This window comes from Triturus cristatus, chromosome 1_1 (assembly GCF_964204655.1).
Source record: "Triturus cristatus chromosome 1_1, aTriCri1.1, whole genome shotgun sequence".
Taxonomy (NCBI): Eukaryota; Metazoa; Chordata; class Amphibia; order Caudata; family Salamandridae; genus Triturus; species Triturus cristatus.
The window spans coordinates 1208165180-1208185965 of NC_140579.1; the positions used below are offsets into that span (position 1 = coordinate 1208165180).

A 20786-nucleotide genomic window follows, 5' to 3' on the forward strand; every position below is an offset into this window, starting at 1 on the left:
CCATGTCCCTCTCGTCGAGGGCATCCTCGCCTTCCACATTCGGGTGCTTAACCAGCTCCAGGAGTGCCACCCATGCCCGGGCCATTTCCTGTGACTTCTCGCTCGCATTACGCTGAGCCATACGTAATCTATAGTTCCCTTCACTTTCTGCCCACTTCACCAGCTCCCTGTTCCAACGCACTAGACTAGGCCCCTGCCTTGCCTTCCAGTGGGAAGTAATTTCTCTCTTAGCCAAAACCAACCCCAGGTCAATGAACCTGCTGGTGACCTTAGTCTTGGCAGTGTGTGGGAACCAATGCAACAAACAGACCCCTGGCATCACAGTTAACTCCCTCTCCGTCACCGTCAGCAAAGCAGTCGTCACCTCCTGCCAGAAGTCTCCCACCTGTGGACAGTCCCAGAACATATGGAGAAAATTCGCCCCCTCCTGGTCACAACGGGGGCAAGTGGCCGACCCCCCAAAATATTCAGCAATTTTACTAGGCGTGAGGTAGGCCCTATGGAAAACAGAATTGGATGAGCTGGAAGCGCGCATTCTGAGACCGTTTCCACGGCCGCTCTACAATCGCCTCCCAGGGTTTTTCTGCAATGGGCTCCCCCAGATCCGCCTCCCACTTGAGCCGCAACGCCGTCAGAGGTAGGCGCAAATCACGAGTGATCTGTCGGTAGAGGCAGGTCACCGCTTTAAAAGTACCCGCCGCCATCACTACATATTGACAAGCGAGAGACGTATCTGGCTCTAACAGTCCCTTTCGCCAGTCCTTCCTGATAGCCGCGGTCAGGGCCGCATGCAAGAGGAAGTCCCCCCGCGGGAGATCATGTCGCTCCCTGAGGTGATTAAAAGGGAGAAGATTGCCACCTTCATAAAGGTCACCTATCACCGTAACCCCCGCCCCTTCCCATGCCAGCAACTGGCTCCAATCTCCCCCGTGAGGTAACACCTCACACATTCGCAGCAGGATCTCAGGCGCATAGGGGGTCTTAACGTGTGCCCTCCTGGCCAGGCGTGCCCAGCATTGTCGCACCGTCCACAAATCCGGTGGCAGTAAGGCGCCTCTCAAGGGGGCTCATAACAGCACACAAGACAAAGGGTGCCAACTCGGATCCGACCCATCCTGGTCTTCCGGGCGCCTAATATCACCCGCTGCCCACTTCATAAACCATTGAAGCTGCGCGGCATGGTAATAGGTCTCCAGGCCCGGCAACGCAAGGCCCCCCTCTGCCTGGGCCTCTGCAGGGTGGCCAACGCAACACGCCGTCTCCCAGCTCCCCATATGAATCCTGTAATCAAAGTGTTCCGCTGAGCGAAGAGCTTACCCAGGATCCAAACGGGGAGGGTCCCAAAGTAATAGAGAAATCTGGGCAAAATGATCATTTTCACCAGGGCAACCCTGCCGGCCACCGATAATGGAATAGTCCCCCAAAAATCAAAGCAAGTTTTCACTCCGCGCACCGCCCGCCCCACATTGCCCTCCAAAAGATCGTCAGGAGTATGATAGATCTGAGTCCCCAAGTATGGCAAACACCGGTATTCCCACGGGACATTCCCTGCCCTCGGATAATCCATCCTGTCTGGCCTAGTAGGATACAAACGCGACTTGGTCCAATTCACCCGGAGTCCTGCCACCCGCCCCAAGGTCTCTAACAAGTCCCTCGCTCCCCGTAGGGCATCTCCCGCGTCCGGCAGGAACATGAGGAGATCGTCCGCATACAATGCTATATGTTGCATTCGTCCCTCTACCAATAGCCCAGGGAAATACTGCCCTGACCCGGCTTGAGCGGCCATGTGCTCCATCACCAGGGCAAATAATAAAGGGAACAACGGGCACCCCTGCCTTGTTCCTCGAGCTACTGTACATGCAGCCGAAATCAAGCCACCTGTCCTCACCCTCGCAGTAGAAGCACTGTACAACAGCGCCGTCCACTGTAAAAAGCATTCTCCCGGTCCAAACTTTCGCAAAACGTGAAAAAGGTAGGGCCACTCCAGGCTATCGAAGGCCTTTTCAATATCGACCGCAAAAATGCAGGCCTCATCTTTATCATAGGAGTCGGACCCCAGAATTCGCGTCAGTCTGCGCACATTCATCGCGGTATTGCGGGAGGGAATTAATCCAGCTTGGTCCGTATGGATCAGTTTCGTCATATGAGGCATCAAACGACTGGCCAAAATTCGGCTTAAAATCGTGTAGTCAAGATTGAGCATCGCCAGGGCCTGTACGAGGAACGGTCCCAAGCAGGTTTGCCCGGCTTGAGAAGGGGAACTATGAGGGCTTCACGCGTGGAGGCAGGGAGGGCACCCTCCTGACGCGCCGTGTTATAGAGCGCCTCCAACCAGGGAGCCAAAACATCCGTGTAGGCCGTGTAAAATTCGACGGGGAGCCCATCGGTGCCCGGTGTTTTGTTTCTGGCTTTGTGCTTTATGGCGCTACGTACTTCGCCTGCTTCGATGCCCCGACCCATTGTTTCGGCGTCCTCAGCCTCAAGATGCGGCAACTCCGCCTTCTTAGCGTGTCCATGCTGATAGGGCGATAGAATTATCGCCGCTTTTCGTCCGAAAACGGATGCTAAGGCGGCGATAATTCTACCGCCGTGCCTTGTTGATATGCCCCATCTTTACTTAAATACTTTTCGACATACACAACTGTCCTGAAACTGATTAAGCATGACAGATACAAGGACTTCATATTTTCGCCAGATCGACAAGGTCAGGGGCCCTAGAACTACTGCCTTCTTAAAGATCGCTAATAGCCAAAGGAGTGAATTATGCACTTACCCAAATGTTGAGTAAATAATAGGATAATGCCAATGTGAATGGTTTTACAGCTTGGTGAGTAATTAAGATAAGAGACTGCTTGTTGCATTTAAAATGCAATATTTAATTTGTGATTTTAGAGCTTATTCCTAGTTGCCTAAGGGTTAGGGAAATTCTTGTGCTGTAGCTCAAGTATATCCCGCCATACGTCATGCTGAGACAGCTCCAGATTCAGAACCAATAAGGGGAAAATGACAGGAATTTTTGGGTTCTATAATGAAATAATACCAGGTTTAGGAATAGGAACAAACTCAGCAGAAATTAGGAGACTATCAGGTTGTATATAGTTACTTCTACTGCAGAGGCTTTATATAAAATTATAGTAGAGATGATTGCAATGAAAGAGAATGGCTTTAGCTTTCATACAAGCCAGAAAAAGAGCAGTTTGTAAGATCGGATTCTAAACTCAGCTTAGACTTCTCTCCATATAAAGTAGCAAGACCACTCTACATATAAAGCAGCAAGACCACATCTTCCCTGCCTTGAAAGCCCTGCATTGGTTACCGGTTGCCAGAAGATCAACGTTCAAGCTGCTTTGCATCACCCACAAAGCGATACATGGAACGGGGCCGCTCTTCATAAGGAATAAAATCACCAAACACATTCAACAAAAGAACCTCCACTCTAGAGTGGCACCTCGCCTAAAAAACCCAACGTACAAGAAAAAACCATGGGTGGCACATCCTTCTCTGTTCAAGCAGCCAAACTATGGAACTCTTTACCCCCCCAACATAAGATCCATGGATAACCACCTTATCTTCAGGAAACTATTCAAGATTTGGCTCTTACCCACATAACCACCATACGCAAACAGAAAAATACAGCATATACCTCTGTATATAATTATTTATTTTTATTATAGATATGTACTTATATATGTGTATTTGTTTGTATAAACATGTATAATAATGATGTTTTTAAAAATATAGATATTCGTTAGTTCTGCTTAACAAATGTACATATCACTGATACTTACATTATTCTTTTGTTTTTAGCATGTATATAAGTGACTGCATAAATAAGTAAATCTTATATCATAACTATCTACGGTACTTCACTATTAAATTACAAAAACATAAAATAGAATAATTTAAAGTACAACAACATTTGAAAGCCGGAGTTTATTAAATGCATCTTTAATCTACATAAACTACCTTCCTTATCCATATATATACCTTCCATGAATTTATGTATCTATATATTCATTATTTTTCTTCTAATTCAGCATATCCAATGCAATACCTATTTCTCACCCTATACCGCTCTCAATATATCCTCTACCTCCACTCTCTCATTCATTCCAAACCTCATACCACTACTATGATCCCCAATATAACGCTTTCTAGACTCTTGCCTACTCTACCCCTCCTTTTATTATCTCATACTTCTTTACTATTCAGATCTCCCAAACAAGACTTTCTAAACTCTTCTCTCTGAACCTTCCCCCTCCATCTCCCCTTTACTCATCCCAAGCCTCCTCCTACTGCTATGACCACTCAAATTACTTTCATATTTTCACTATATTAATTCACCACTAATCCTTTATGGGTTCCGGAGCAGTGTGCTACTCGCCGAAAAAGTGCTTCGTCAGAGGTAGTAAGCGTTCAATAAATGCAATTACAATACAATACAATCAGTGGGCTTGAATGTTGAATTTTCGATTCTGAGAACATACATAAGGCAATAGATGACATCAAGAAGGAAGTAGGGAAATTGCAAGACTGTGGGAATAATGTAGTGGTTTGCTGGGACACTGGAGAAAATATATATTGTAAAGTTGGTGCTTGCAATAATTGGAGGAATAATAGCCGTAATACTGATTGTTTAATTCCTTGTCCACCTTATGAAATGTTACCTGAACTCTCCTGGACTTGTTCAAAGGTTCGGTTATGGGGGATGGGGGTGATCCGGTGGGGGATGACGGGACCCCGGTTCCTTGAGTGCACTATACAGGGCTTCCCCCCTCTGCTCTTGCGGTACTGTCTGTTGGGATTGCTGGGAGGCGGACTCGACGGGTGGTGGCTGAGGTTTTGATGTACATGTACTTCTGATAGGTACGGGCGACAGGCTTGGGTGGGTGGGTAGGGAGGAGGGGCTCGTTGGGGGGGATGTTGGGAGATGGGGTGGGGGTGTTTTAGCTGTCTCGCACACTCATGGTGGATTACTCCTGTGGATGCACTACCTAGTAGCACGGACATTATTGGGGTGAATGCTGTACAGAGGTAGCTTATGTGCCGGGGTGATTATTGCAAGATGTCCTGATTTGGCTGGGGGGAGGACTATGGGGGACGGGGATTGACTGCATTGTGTTCTGTGACCTAATAAAGTTTGTTTAAAAAAAAAAAAAAAAAAAAAAAAATGAAATGTTACCTGAAGAAGGCAGGCAAGAATCTGCAGGAAATGGATATGACAGCAGCAAAGCAACTGATGACAATAGAGAGGTAACAGGAGAGGACAGAACCAGAAGAAATTAATGGATTGATAAGTATTGATTACTGAGTAAGTGTTTCTTTCCAAAGGATCAAATGGAGGAATGTGGAAGTGTAGAATATTGATTCAGTTTGTAGCTGGACTTTGCTGAGGAAAATTATTGTGTTGCTTGTAACTTGACCCTTGAGCAACAACAGAAGAGCAGTGGTATTTGCAAAGATGAACGATGTGGATGGTAATAAGGAACAGGACAGTAACTGCGTGCACTTGCAAAGATATAATTGAGCAAAGATGAGCAGAAGTTTAGGTTGCGCTAGAACAATGGCCCTGGGAATAGGGACGAAGGGGCCTTGCATTGAACAGAAAGTCACTTTCCTAGAAAGCAAACAGTGGGCTAAAACATAGGGTGAGTAGGCGTTACTGGAACTTGGTCAGAAAAATGTCATGCCGATAATGTATAAACTGATATCCAAATTTGGAAAGAATGCGTTTTTGCCATGCTTGTGTAAACTGCCTCATTCTCTAGTCATCAATGATAATCAATATAATGCTTGATTAGAGCATCTGACCAGCATCCTGTAAGTACCTCTTACAGTTACAGTACACTTACAATACGGCCTGTGGTGCAGAAGTAATGCCATGGGACTGAGGCTCATTGGCTGCGTAAAGATCACGTGTATTCTGTTTGTAGTGTATAAGAATGTAATTGCTTGTGTAATAAGTTAGAGCTCCTGAAACATTGTTGCTGAATGCTCTCCTATGATCATTGTTGTGCTTCATTAAATAATTCATGCTGACACCAGAAGTCCCCTGAAACTGACTCTAAAGAGAAGACTCGGTTCTCCTACAATGGTAAAGTTGTTTGGTGTTTGTAGAATGTTCTGTGTGTATTGCAGAAATACTTGAGTCCGACCGTCAAGCATACATAGGTTGTTCAGTGTTATGCCCTTTCTCTGATGACCCCATCTCTATCGGACTGTTGGAGAACGTTTTCCGCTGGTGAAGCGAAGATGGGGTTCTGTTGACAGAAAACTTAAAGTCAGCCTGACTCTAAATAAGGTGGATGGGCCAAGGATATGGCAGACAAGGTACTATGTCTCGTTTGCAACTTAGTACCTTGTCCTCTACACTCTAAATTTCACTCTGTTTGTTATCAGTCCAATACTGTGAGCGTTTGCACCACATATGTAATTGTGTGCATGTGGATTTCAGTTTCTATAATCTAAAACTATTCTATGTTAGTTATCGGGCTTCAATATTGGAAAATGGGAGTGTTCATGGTTGAATGGCAATGTTCTATTACACCTTGATACTGTAGTGGGTCTAAGATGGCCCTTATATTGCACTTCGCTTCTGGTTTTAATGGGTATTGAGCCTGAACTTGGCGCTCACTATGTAAAGGAACAGAATCTTTGTCACACCCTGCTTGGTGTCTGTACAACGCCAAAGCCTATATTAAAGCCCACTTGTGTGCATATTTTTGCCTGACCTCTTCAAATAATAAGGAGGAAAATGCTTGCGTTAGTACCTCCTCACCTCAAGATGCGCACCTTATAAATGATGAAGGCTATTCATAGACATTTAATTTAACTTAAATTAGCTTTTGAGTTCAAACCTTTTTTTTTATTTCTCACGCTAACCTCTATATCGTTTGCCGGCTCTTTCACTCTTCTGCTGGACATATTCATGCTTCCTGAAGTACTCAGTCCGTCTGCTCCTTTCTGCCCTCTTACTCTCCCCAGAGTCCTGAAACAAAAGGGAAAAGCAGCTATCAGAATATTGATACTGATCTGTCTTTTTAAAGTTTTACATGACCCCTTAAATTGTAGCCACCCATGCTGGACTCCTGCTGTGGCAAAGATCCAGTCTCGGTTTTCTGTTTAACTTTTTGCTCTTTCATAGTTTCCATTGCAGCCTTTTCTTTACAGGAACTCTGAGACTCGTTTTTAGGTCTCGGCTAGGCAGCGCATGCGCTGTCTCGTCGAGAGATGCTGTATACAGTATTGTGGGGGAAGCTCCGCCCACTTTCTGCCCATGCTTTCGATTGGCTCAAAACTGAAATGCTGCATTCTGATGGGTTGCCGGCATATTAATCCTGCCTCCTTACTGCCATGACGTTATGTTTATCCTTCCATGGCTCTCAACCCCTTTACTTCAGCAACTCTTTTGTTCCCCTGCCTCCCTCTGTTCCCTCCCGAAGTCTGTGACTTCTCTGGCCACCACCACCCTCCCACCCACTCCCGTTCCTGCCTTCTTCAGCACCCGCATTTTTGTTTACAATGCAATAGGACTCGCGTAAATACGAGTCCTATTGCATTTGTAAATCCCTTTTTTTTCATATCATTGGTTGCCTTCATTGGCACTTTCTTTGCCTGACCTGTCCAGACGACTATGTTGCGCATGCGTTGTCCAGCAGCCGCTAAACAGACGCTCCTGCGCATGAAGAGGAAGGTGTTTACCAGGAGAGCCGGAAAAGAAGCACGCTGCTAATCGAGACAGAAAGCACGCCCAATGGCAGAGGCGGGATTTCTGAGTGACTGAGCACTGTCAGAAGAGGTAACGACGTTCCCTTGAAGGTCCCTGCTAGTTCTTCCCTTTTTTGCACTCTCCGCTTGCCTTAGCCACAGTTTAGGTCATGTGATCATGGAGACGGGGCCAAGACAAGCAGGAAACAGACAGAAAGTCAACAAGCCCCAGAGCACTGAACCAGCTTTGTCCCCAAGCATCGTGCCTTACTTTTTCCAAGTTTCTTTACCAAGCGCTTCAGGAACCACCAACCTACAGATCCCCCCCACCCCCTCCCCTTAGCTTTGAAGGAATCATACAGCCTTCCCTGCTCCATCCATGGGCGAGGGTCATTGCTGGGCGACTTTACTGCTCATTGCGGGGGTGTCTGTGGCTGCGAGAACTGGTTTGGAGTAACAGAGGGGCCACCTCATCCTTTTATTCTTGAATGGTTGATAACGTGAGCATCTTTGATTTGGCTAACAGAAACATCTGTTGTTAAAGTGCTTGGAAGCCGTTCAGTCGGTAGCGTGTGCTGCATGAATGGTCAGTCCCGTATAAGCCGGCCTCGGCCCTGCAGTGATTGAAGCCCGGGTGCAATGTCAGCGCGGATATTGTAGTTTTTAATAGATGCCTAATCCACATTATCAGCCCGGGCTTGCGCTCTCCTCCCTGCAGCTCCCTGCAGCTCAGCGGTGGAGTTTAATGTCAGCGAGAGCAGGCTACCTGGCTCCTGCTACCGCCATGCTGGCATCCGGCGAGATAACTCGGCGGGTTGAGTGCCCTCTGCTGAGAAGTTTCCGAGACCGGCGAATCCGCCCTTCTACCTTCTGTGGTCGATAACGTGATTACCATTGAGCAGGACAATAGTGACACCAGATGTTTATAGCGCTGAAAATCAGCGGTGGCAAATACTGGCATCGTTTTTCAACTCTGCCCTGGATTTATCACAATAAAAAAGTTTGCGTTTAGTGACATTTTCTGCTCATATCAAGGAAACATTTGCTCTTCGAAACGTTTTCCAAATTGAGAACGGGAACGTCACTTAACTGAAAACAGTGATGCGTACATGGTGGGCTGTTAGGACGGGGACGAGTGGGCGCCCAAATAAAACAGAACTTTTAATATACGTGCGATCTCCTTCAGTCTGTTCTCTGCCTGTCAAGAGTCGACCTGACAATGTTGGTTTTGGATAGTGAGCTTGATTCTCATCACGCCATTGACATTGAATTATGTAGTTCTAGTTTTTATTTCTTGTTGATCTTTGACACATATCTGCCAGTCAATCAAAAAGCTTTATTTCGGACACAAATGTGACCATAAAAGCACACATTATAAATAACTGGAATAAAACAGCAGGCAAGTCTCCATAATAACAATAACATGCATAAGACACTAATACATTAGATGACATAATAAAACATGAAGTGCAAAGCAATTTAACAACGTGCCGTTTGAGTTTAATAAAGAGTAAATAACTGCTGACTAATAATTTGGTCCATTGCTATTCTTGTGCTATTCTTCTGCTAAGTACACAACTGACGAAAGAGCAGATGCAGACAATTGGAAGGGGAATCAAGTTGTTGCACGTACACAAGGGCTGATCTTGACATGATTCCTTGCTTATGTAAAATCGTAATTAAAAACCTTTTAGTAGATCATTATAACATTTACAAAAAAAGTTCAAATGAGGCAAACTTTGTGGAGAGTACTCATCACATGGGCATATCAGGACTTTAGAGGGCTCGAATTGACTAAGGGGGAAACCAAGGTGCTACCTCACAAAACCTATCCTAAACCTGGTGAGTAGTAGCCTGTCCCGGGAGCCATTAATCCACTCTAAGTATGGCTCCAGGAGGGGAGAAATTTGAATCTCCAAATACTCATTGTTGGACCTTTTTGTTATTCAGTGTCCTCCCTGAGGGCCTTCATCCTTTTCTTAAATGCAGATTTAACCCAGCATATATCCGTTTTACGCATTGACGAAGGGTTAGTAAAAAGGGACAGCTTGCCTAATTTTGTGAATTTAGTGTTGTTAATGTAGTCAAACCAAGGCATTTTCTTGCCTTTCTCACACATGAGACAGTCCTTAATAATCTCTCAATGTAGCGAGGCATGTAGGTTTGCCTAGATGGAGCACCACACAATCAAGGGGGCCAGTTTGAGAGTATCTTTGGTGAACTCCATCCCAAGCTCTTAGTGTAAAATATAAGCGGGCATGATGGTGGGAAGCCCAGCAATCGTCCAAGCACCCAATCATGTTCCACTTGGAGTGTACTTGTATTAGAATAACCCCAAATCCCAGTGTCATAAGTAAGAGCCAGAAGATTCTTCCTCCTATGGACTTCCAAGAGAGGGGCAACCGATTTCTTCTCAATGCGCTTAGCCAGATTAACAAGCTTTGAAAATGCAATAGGTCTCACCTTTCATTAAGTTAAAGCCATTTGCTTTGCTATACAATACCATTAGCAAAGCAAATGGCTTTAACTTAATCAAAGGCGAGACCTATAGCATTTTCAATGCTTGTATATGCTTAAGTATATACTTATATGTGTAGAGCTCTGGAGATCAGCCCTAGGACTTGTCTGCTTCGGCTTAGGGACTTTTTTTTCTGTTCAACTAATTCTATTTAACCATGGGTACTCACAAACTTTCTCTCGGGGGCCAAATTTACAGTGTGGTTTCTGGCCGAGGGCCGCACTGGTGGGGGCGGGGTCATTGGGGGCGGGGTCAGTAGGGGCGGGATTAGTGAGGCGGGGCTATAGGGGGGAAAATATCACTGCCGTTTCAAAACATTACTAGACAATGCTGTATTTCCAAAGCAGATGTAACTACATGGAGCACATGTTTATAATGTTTTTTTATTAGCAGACAATAGCAATCTTAAGTGGGATTGCATGGCAATTTGCAGTAACCGGATATTCAGCACATGCCCAGTGCAGCACAGGCTTCAGAGTCCCAAAAATAGATATGTTAAAGACAAACACTACAAACTTATTTTACATTTCATGTCACCGATTAGTTTTCTTTCACCCATCCACCCTTTCAGTCATCCATCCATCCTCCCTTTCTCTCTCTATCAACCCTTTCACTTAGCCATCCTTCCTTCCACTCACCCATCTACTCATCCACTCATGAATCCATCCATTGAGCCTATCACTCATCCATCCTTTCTCTCATCCATTTATCTTTTCACTCCTTCACTCATCTATTCATCCTTTTGTCCACCTACCCTTTCACTCACTCATCCATCCTTACATCCACCCTTTCACTCATCCGTCCATCCATTCACCCTTGCACTTATCAATTCATCAATCCATCCATCATCTCACTCATCCACCCACTCACTCATCCACCTTTTCACTCATCCATCCTTTCACTCATCCATCCACCCTTTTACCCTATCCAGCTACCCATCCACCCATTCATCCAGCTATTTACCTTTCCTCTCATCCATCCTTCCACTCACTCATCAATCCATCCATCCTCTCATTATCCATCTATTCAATCGTTCATTCATCCATTCACCCTTTCACTAATTCATCCAGCCATCCACCCATCCCTTCACTTACTCACTCGCTCAACTTTTCATATTAATTTTGAGCTGAGCCTTTTGAGAAGAGGCCCATCAAGAACTTCACCCTCGATGCAGGAGCCATTCCAGGACTGGGACAGAAGCCACCCAGGGCGGAGACAGGATCCACAACAGGGGGGACAGGAGCCATCACAGGCGGGGGTGGGGTTACAGGAGCCACCACATGGAGGGGGGGGGGCAGGAGCCATCACTGGGGGGCGGAAGAGCAGGAACCATCACAGGAGGGGGAACAGGATCCACCAGGGTGGGCATGCAGTATTCTAGTATCTTGGTCTCTTCCAGGGTGGGGTAGGGCTCCTCACCCACTCCTGGACAAAACAACGAGAAGACAGGCTCTCTTTCAAAAATGTTAGTTTTGCCATCCCCCACTGTGATGTACAGTACTTAAAGGAGATACTTCAAGAGAACTGATTTAACTGATTGTCCGCCATACTTTGTTAATCAGTGTGGGTGTGATTGTGCCATTTCTTTTTTAAAATTACATTATAGACTGCATGTTTGAAGAACCGAGGTTTGCTTACAATTTAGTGACAGTAATTAAGCTCTGTGAAGATAAACACGTGCTGCCTCGGGGTAATCCGGCCCTGCTCTAGGATGTTTGGGGCCCTGGGCAGAAAAGAAATGTGGGAGGCCCCTCTAAATTGCAGACACATTACGCATTCAGGGCTGAATAGATGTCCTTGCTCCTGAAGCGTCAGCCCCTCCCGCTCAGTCACCTAACAGCTCATCAAGAGCGGAAGGTGCGAGGGCTGCCATCCCGCTGTTCCTCTCCAATACTGCTGGGGATCTGAGCTTTGGCACTGCATGGAGTCTGTTACACCCGACCTCAACAGCATCGGAGTCAAGCAGGGAGGTGGGTGGAAGCTGTGCCGGCGTGATCGGTGCCCGGTTAAAATTACGGACAAATGGCGTCTAGTAAAGAATCCTTCAAGGACAACGGACCGCGGGCCGCCAACGAAGGCCGGGCGGGCCGCCAGCGGCCCGCGGGCCGTACTATGAGTACCCGTGTATTTAACTGTCTTGATAGAAAACGACCAGTAGAGGTCAGTAAAATACCAGAAGTGCTCTCTGCTTGTTCAACTGCCTCTATTTAATGGTCTTGATAGAAAACGACCAGTAGAGTCCAGTAAAATACCAGAATTGCTTTCTGCTTAGGGAATTTCTTTTTTAGGTTAAGCATACTTTAGTATATATATTTTAGTATATACTTATATGCAGTGCTTTAAGTGGGCTGGGTCTCACTGGTGCTGAGCACCAGCAGTTTTTAGGTCTCGCGCCTAGCGTTGCAGTACGCAGAACTGCTTGCGCAGTGAGAGAACTTTTGTAGGGGGTTTGAAAATGTACCTAGAAATTGTACATGCTCGTGCGTGTACATTTTCTTTTGTGTTACGCGATTTGCCTTTCCGTTCGTGTTTTTATTTAAGACATCACGCAATTGGCCAAAGGCGGACGCATTGCTCTGCCCATGGCCTATTGGTGTCTATTACGTGCACCAGCCGTCATGTGGTTTCAATTAACGTGCCCAGACACGGGTGTGATAAGTGAAACCACATGGCTCGCGCGCGCGCGCACCACTCGCGGGCTTCTTTGCTTGCGATCGCTGTCACTTTCACGATCGAGCACGCCCTCTGCCTCGGCAGAGAAGAGTAAATATGTGAAACCATAAATCACAGATAAGATTAGGGTAACAGTGGGCTAACACACTAAGAAAATTAAAACAGGAAGTGTTTATCCAGGAGGACAGCTGACAATTTACACATTATACTGCAACCTCAAAACACACACAAATGCAACAACTTCTACGTGAGAGAGAACTCTTAAGTAGAGGGTCAATTTCTGAAGGAGGGTTCCAAGAGGAATCGCAACATTTATTCACTCCACACTTTAAAAACTGACCGTCTGCCGTGCACGGTGCTCCCAGTGGCGCAGTGTGTGAGCACCGCCTCCTCCTCCGCTGCTGCCGCCATGCTTCCTGACCCTCTCCCTTCTCTCTCCCCTCACGGGCTCCCTCCCTCACAGGCTTCTCTTCCCCTCACACGCTTCCTCTGCACTCTCCTCTTACTGGTGCTCGCTCCCCTTCACCCACTTCTTCTGCCTGCACGAACACACCCTCCTGACTCGCGCTCCTCGCAGGATTCAGGTGCCCCACTGCCAACCCCCAGGGATCCTCTATTCTCTCCAGTCTTATGTTTCACTGCTTCAAAGTCCCCGACACCCCTGACACTACTTCATTGGTTCCACCAGACTGCCCCACAGTAACATCTCCCCAGATAAACTTCATGTGGTTAGTCCCCCCTCGCAGTTCTTCTCACATGCCTTGCAAACCCTCACCCCCTCCCTCCACCCTCCATTCTCCCCTCGCAGGCATCCTCACGCCCCTGGGGTTCCCATGTTCACCCTCAACACCTTATGTAGGAAGGTGGAATCTGACTAATGGTTGCCCCCAACTTTTTGCCTGGTATTTGAGTGGTTTTTGACTAGTCTGGCTGGGATCCTGCTATCCCGGACCCCAGCCTATCTGCTTCCTCTGTTAAACGATGTGAGTACCCTAGGTACCAACCAATTGGATGCTGAGGGTGCCCTGACAGTCCCTTGTAGATGGTACCCTAGGTACCCAGGGCATGGGTCCCTCAGTTGGCCTACCAGGGCTGCAGCACTTATTGTGCCACCCTGGGACAGCCATACAAACTGACACCACCAGACCACTACTGTAGTCTGGGTAAGGTGGTGCTAGCACCCCTTACAGGGATATAGGTACCCTATATCCCACCCCATTACAACACATGTACTCTCCTAGGTCACCCCTAGAGCAGGCCTTGCTAATCCTACAGGTCAGGGTGCTGAGGTATGTGTGAGGGGGGACCCCTACATGAGTAGGGCTTCTCTGCAACCTTCGTAAAATAGTTACTGGGTTGTTTGTAGTGTAGCCATACCATATACTCTTAACCGCATTATAAGTCTATCGCGATACAGCGATAACTTGAGAATGGCTACACAGAACCATATCGTGTTTGGTGTCAAACATGTAGGAATCATACGCCCAAGTCCAGCCATGGGCATGAGGGTACGATTCCCCCTTGCTAGAAGGGCGATATGGGAAAAGCGGTAGAATTTAGACACCAATTTAAAAGTGCACAAGTTTCGCAAAATGTCTACTGCCCGCCGCCTACACGACCCTGGCTGGCTGTTGCTGGGGAAAACCCCAGCCTCGCCAGCTGGACAATAGGGCTCCTGTGGCAGGGAGGTGCTAGCATCTCCCCAGACAGGATAATGCGGATTGGAACAGGGTGGGTGCACCAAATGTCCTTTCAGAGTTGCACGTAGGCAGCTGCAGAGACCTAATTCTGCATACACCGCTTGGAACCGGTTCAGGGGCATCCTGCCCCTCGCCCAGGCGGGAAACACACAAAGGGGAGAGGGTGTAGCCACCCTTTCCCGCCTCACTACTCATTGGTGGACACTACTCTGGACACTCCCCTAATCTTGGGGATAAAGGTGAATAACGTGGCCCCAGAGCCTCAGATTAATCTTGAACTTTACAGTCTTGACCTTCGACTTGCTGCTGCCCAGCTGACGGAAGAAATCTCCCTTGGGATAAAGGAGTTATCCCCCTGCTTGGCAGGCACCTGAAACACTGCAAGTGACCCGGTTGGAACTTCGCTGCTCCGACGGACTTCGACGACTTCCAGCACCCTTGAGGTGGGTTTCCAGCGCATCCCAGAGGCCAGTGAGTGTGCTCAACGTGTTTGGGCACCGTGGACCGCGTGGGTGCCGAGATCCCCAATACCCCAGGACACCGGCCACCTCTTGCATAGCACATGACCCTGACCAGTGGGGAAGTTGTGCTTTGGCCCGTTTTTGAGCCAACCACTCTACAGCAATTGTGCCAAAGACCAGCGCCCTCGCCCCCTCCGGTGGCCCGTGGATGCCCTTTTACGCACGCCAAATTGCCGCCTCCCGCGGTCCCTTGTCTCTCGACTTGTGGGCCCTAGCGGAGGTCTATCTCGACAACCAAGAGTTCCCCTGGTTGCTCCAGGCCTGCTCTACAGTTTCTCTAAAGGAGACCTCACCCAGACCTCGTGGCTCTGCACTGTAGCTGATTTGTTTATTCTTCGTGGGTTGCGGTTGCCAAGGCTTAGTGGATCCAATCCGGACACTAACACCGCAGCAACCCTCATCCGATGTGGGACAGTCGCCCTCCGGAAGCTGGCCTTCCTTGAAGCCTCCCGGAGCCCGTGGCTGCAGATCCAAGCAACAGCACCTCTCACCTGAAGCACCCGACATCGAAGGGCTCCTTGCTTTGAGCCTCCTGGTCACTGTGCCGTGACCCAGACTCTGTCCCCTCTGCTTTCAGGTTCTCCTCTACAATCTTCACATCTTTGATCTTCACGGCATCATCGACGCTTTTGCCTAGCAGCACTTATGAACATTTTCCTATAGAAAATCAGCCCGCGACCCGACACCAGAATCGACCTATGCACCCGGCTTCCCTGGGGCAGGTAACAGTGGTACCTCGGTACTCTCATGGTAGTGGGCTCCACAAAAGCTTAAGTCTAAAGTTTTAACTTTGTACTCCTGCTAGAAATGACTTTAATCTGTATAATTTAAACCGCAACATTCTCCATAGGCTAACATTGAGATCCCGATAGCAGCTCTTTGCACTGCACGCGTCTCCCGTGGGTCCCCTTCCTCATAACTGTGGGTGGATTCTGAAGGGGCAAGCGATCCTGAATGCCCTAGGCATTGCCTGTAGAATTGTCGTGGTTCTTATACCACTTTTTTGATATATGGTTTGGTCCCCCCCTGGGGCCCATTGATTTCTGTGCTATTTATCGTGTTTATAAATGCTTGTTTGAAGTGTAACTTTGCCACTAGTCACATAAAGCAACTGTGGTATTCTGTCTAGAATAAATACATATATTTTATATATATACCTGTGTGGGCTACTCTTTCATTTGGTTATTCAAGAGGTTATTATGGTAAAACAATAAGCTTAACACTCCTTCAAGACTTATTCTGAAGGCTGCTCTCCACAGCTACCACTAGGATAGCTTTCTTTAAAGGTTGTCTTAAACCTATCATCAATAAGAGTCGAATTGGACTGGTGCAAGGTGTCCCTATAACTAGGAACAGCATATGCCAGGCCAACTTCTCACACCTTCCTTGGTCTCGTGTCGCCCATCGCTCATTTTCACAAACTTTTCTCTTTATCCTCCTTTATACATTTTGTCTTTTAACTCCTTTTACTCACTTAACTTATTTCCTCTCTCCTTGCAGACTTCCTTTTCCTTCTGTTTCTCCATTGGCTGTGCTCCCTCAGCTACACATACACGCCCTATTGATTATTCTCCCCTACCTCACATTTCATTTGCTTTGTCGTCTTACGTTTACCTCTTGTTTTTTTCCTCCCTCATGGGCTTTCTCTGTTAGTCTCTTTTAACCTCACACATTTCCTTTCAGTCTTCATCTTGCTCCCCTCCTGACTTGTGCAATTGGTGGGGGTAAGGAGAAACACGTAGAAAGTATATTGTCTTGTGCCTGGCAACATAGCTGGCTACGGGTACTCACCTTAATTGATCCTAGGGCACTGCACTCCAGTGTATGCGTGAGCTTTTTTTTCACAGTTCAAGCACAATTTAAGCAACACACTCACGTTATTGGCGTAGTGGCTGAGCCAGTGCAAGCTTGTTTGCGCTTTTCACTGACATTCTTTCTGCCCATGTATTACAGGCTAAGTGCTGGTTCTCATTCCTTGGTGCCGGTGAGGGTTGTTGATGCCAATTCTGAACGCTACCAAATAGGGTGCCACGTTGCAAACAGGATCATGTTTGGTAGCTGATCCGGTGACCTTCAAAAGGGCCTGATCCATGGCCTATTGTGTATGGCCACGTGGTAGAAGCACTTGGCCTACAGCCCACTGACTGCTGCCGTGCTCACTGTGAGGAAATCCATCTGCTTTGCATTCGTGTTTTTGAAGACCTAGACGTTTAGGTCTGGCGTTAGCCAAGACCTTTCAGTTTAAGCTATTGGCATTGTAAATGACAATGCTTTTAGTTATGTTTTAAAAACCAATACATAAATAAAATGAGTTGTGATTTACAATGCCAATAGCTCAAACTTGTTTTCGGAAAGCAACGTGCTTTGCAAGTGTGAAACACAAAGAACCAAGCCCCAAAGTGATTCTGCTACACGCACGTTTTTGCAGGTCAAAATGTCAACAGTGTAATTCATTGAGAATCGGCAGTAAAAAGGTAAAGAGATGCCCTGCTGGCCATCATCTCGCCATTTGTAGCAAGTCCTACAAATTCAGAGAATGCACCTTGAGCATCATTGTCACGGTCCATTTACATTGGACTGTAGGGACGCAGCTGGCCCAGCGCAAAGGTTTAAATGGGTCACGTTGCAAACGCTGTGCAAGGGAGCGCTGTAGTGTCACACAGCCAAGAAATTGAGGGAAAGGGTGTAGCTTAATGGTTAGGGCGGCCAACTCTGAAGCTGGGGAATCAAGTCCAAGTCTGGCCGGAGGCTCAAACATCCTGTGATGTGAACAAATCACTTAATATCCCTGTGCCTAAAAATTAATGTTTCCGTCTGTAATGCAACGGGTGTCCATGTTAAGCGCTCTGATACCTCTGGGTCAAGTTCGTGCTATATAAAACTGTAAAAAAAAAATATATATATAGATCACTCTCTCTGCTCTCTCTTAGCAATGCCAATAGCTCAAACTTTAATAATGTGAGACCTATTGCATTGCAAATGCTTGTTTAAAGGAGGCTTCGAAATGGGTCTCTATCGGGCTCTGTTTTGTGCCCTGGCACAGGCGGTCCGTTTTCTTCTGGACTGCTGTGACAACAGGCACATTATGTGCGCGTGCTCACATTGCTCACTTCTCACTAGTGGAGCAGTTACGGCATGACATCATGCCAGGTGAGCTTTCTAGGGGAAGGGAAATCCTTTAAAGAGAGTCATTTTCTCTCTGAATTTCCTATTCTCTTTGAAACTCAGGAGCAGCAACATTGTCGTGGTGTTGTAGAAGTGGACCTCAGCTAGGCCTACCAGTGCAAGGGGTTTGGTATTGAATGAAGTAGCACACCGAACAGAAGGAGCATGGTCCTTTTATACCCACACAGGGGCTCAAAAAGAAGGCGGTACAAGTACAGAAGAAGGTTTTATGCACATATAAGGTCATATAGAAATGCACAGTCGACAAGTAGGAGGAGTTAACAGTTTGCCAATACTAGTAAACACATCCTGACAGTTACATACTACTAACAGCTGCAAGGACAGCTGAAAACTCAACTGGGCATGTGCGAAGGTGGAAGATGCTAAATATAGTTCGTTTCTAGGCAGATTACAAGAGCAGTCAACACTGAGGGAGGACAGAGCACATGGTGAGCACGTGGCAGCACATGGCAAACAAAATGGCTGCCAGAAATACAAAATGGATTCCACAAAATAGACAAGATAGCCTCTAAATACAAGATGGATTCCGCTAATGCTAATCCAATCGCTGCCAATTTACAACAGACAACCCTTTTAGCATTAGCTGAAGACATTCGTTCCTCTGGGGTAATCTAAATATGCATCCCATACATCTATCAGCATTATTTCGGCCACCTCTTTATTCAACATTTGTTGGGCCTTTGTTTCTGCAACATTCCTTTTTACAGGTATACAGACAGCGGTGCAAATGGAGCAAAGCATTTGACCACATTGGATACATACACAGCATGTAAAAAGTATCGTAATCATTACACACAGGATAGTCAGTAGCTTCCAGCCCCAAGCAGAAACATGAATCCAAAACCATCCAGCAAAAGTCCAAGTACCAGTCTCTGGATGAATTTCTGCAGCAATTTTATGCAGTTTTGATATTGCGTCATATACTGAAGGTGAGTGATACGGTATGAATACGCAACAGCTGCTACCGATGATGCGACATGCACCACCTCGATCAGCCAGAACCACATCTAGAACCATTCGGTTCTGGAGAGCTACAATCCTTGCAATTTGCAGCTCCTCCGTAATGTTCCCAAGTGCCATAGCTGTCTGATTGGTAACAGCTTCCACAACTCTAGTCAATCGTCCTTATTTTCCTACTGTTTAATGCAGCACCCACAAAGAAGAACAAACCTAAATTAAAATCAACATATTTTTGCAGAGTGGTATCAGTTTGATCTACTTCGTCAGCACTTATTGTCCTTTTGTATCTATTTCTAGAGATATCGTCGAATAATTTAAGGTCCCGGTGGTATGATGCAGGTGCCAGAAACACAGGGGGCAATAGAAAGGACACATTGCACACACCTGACCACCCAGCAGGTAGTTGATAATATCCTTTGCTACCACATATAAAGTAAATATTATGTTAGGCTAAAAAACTACTGTTGTTTACACCTTCAATAGTCAGAATTACAGCACATTCGCTTTTCCCCACTGGAATTCTCCCAATACTGCTTATACATAGATCTGCTTTAGCTCTAGTAACAGAAATCACAAATTGTTCATTACTGGTAAAAGTTCTCATATTTGTGAAGACATGTGGTGTTGAAATATTGTCGGGTTGATACTCTCTCCATTCCCATTTGGTCCCTTTGGCTTGAGGATAACCATCTCTATCTTGGTAGCATACTTTATTAAGGTGAAAAAGAAGCCCGCCTACTGTACGTCTTCCAGATGCAAACAAAAGCGCATACCAAGCTTGACAAGAACCATTATGAGAAAAGGGAAGAGGAATAAAAGGTGTTCCTCCTTTCTTTTGATGTGCAGGTATCATCCCACACACCCAACAGTTCGTAGTATTTGTGGCATTATGAGTATGATGCAACATCTGGATAAAGGTATTATTTAAGTAGGATTGTCGATGCTTCTGCTCATGGTAGGAAAGCGTAAAGTAGTGGTGTTAAACTAATACTGGAGTAGTGGCGATCAAAAGCTCTCGAGCAGGAGCCACTTTCTCAACAAACCAGGTTATTACTGCTACAGCCACCATAGCAACAACAACCCCTATAGCACAAATGATCTTTCTCTTAGCAACAGTTGATCTCATTGTGGACATGATCAGCTTGTCGTTGAAAACAATAGTTGGAGCTCTTATCCCTGGGCAGCCGTTGGTTTCTTCACCGAGGGTCAAGACGGGTGTCGCTACACTATACAGGACTGACCCCCCCCCCCCCACCTTGCCACATCGGCATTCCATTTCACTAACCCAGGGCGGTTGCTCAATTAGTCTATTTCGACGATGCAGGCTCTTTCCGTTGTCTCAGTTGGTATCGGAATACTCCAGGAATCGTGTGGTCCGGGAAGACTTCCTCAGGTTTGTCAGGTGATATGGCTTGGCCTTTCGCTGTATCCAGGATGTCCCGATGGTCGATCAAGGCAGCAGGATCCACCAAGGTAGACAGCACTTTCTTGCAGTGGGTGGAGTGCACCCAGTTCCTCCTG

General features: G+C 46.6%; 1 protein-coding gene and 1 long non-coding RNA gene across 2 annotated transcripts in view; one reads left to right on the top strand and one right to left on the bottom strand.

The window, feature by feature from the left end:
• The window catches only part of LOC146871841 (S-adenosylhomocysteine hydrolase-like protein 1), an 879643-nt gene that overhangs the window by 76927 nt on the left and 781930 nt on the right, over positions 1–20786 (bottom strand). The window contains exon 18 of the mRNA XM_085651895.1: positions 6883–6988. Coding sequence (XP_085508021.1) covers positions 6883–6988 — 106 coding nt within the window. The remainder of the gene's footprint in view (positions 1–6882; positions 6989–20786) is intronic.
• Positions 7595–20786, top strand: part of LOC146871842 (uncharacterized) — a 140784-nt gene continuing 127592 nt past the window's right edge. The window contains exon 1 of the long non-coding RNA XR_014981164.1: positions 7595–7798. This is a non-coding gene — a long non-coding RNA (uncharacterized LOC146871842). The remainder of the gene's footprint in view (positions 7799–20786) is intronic.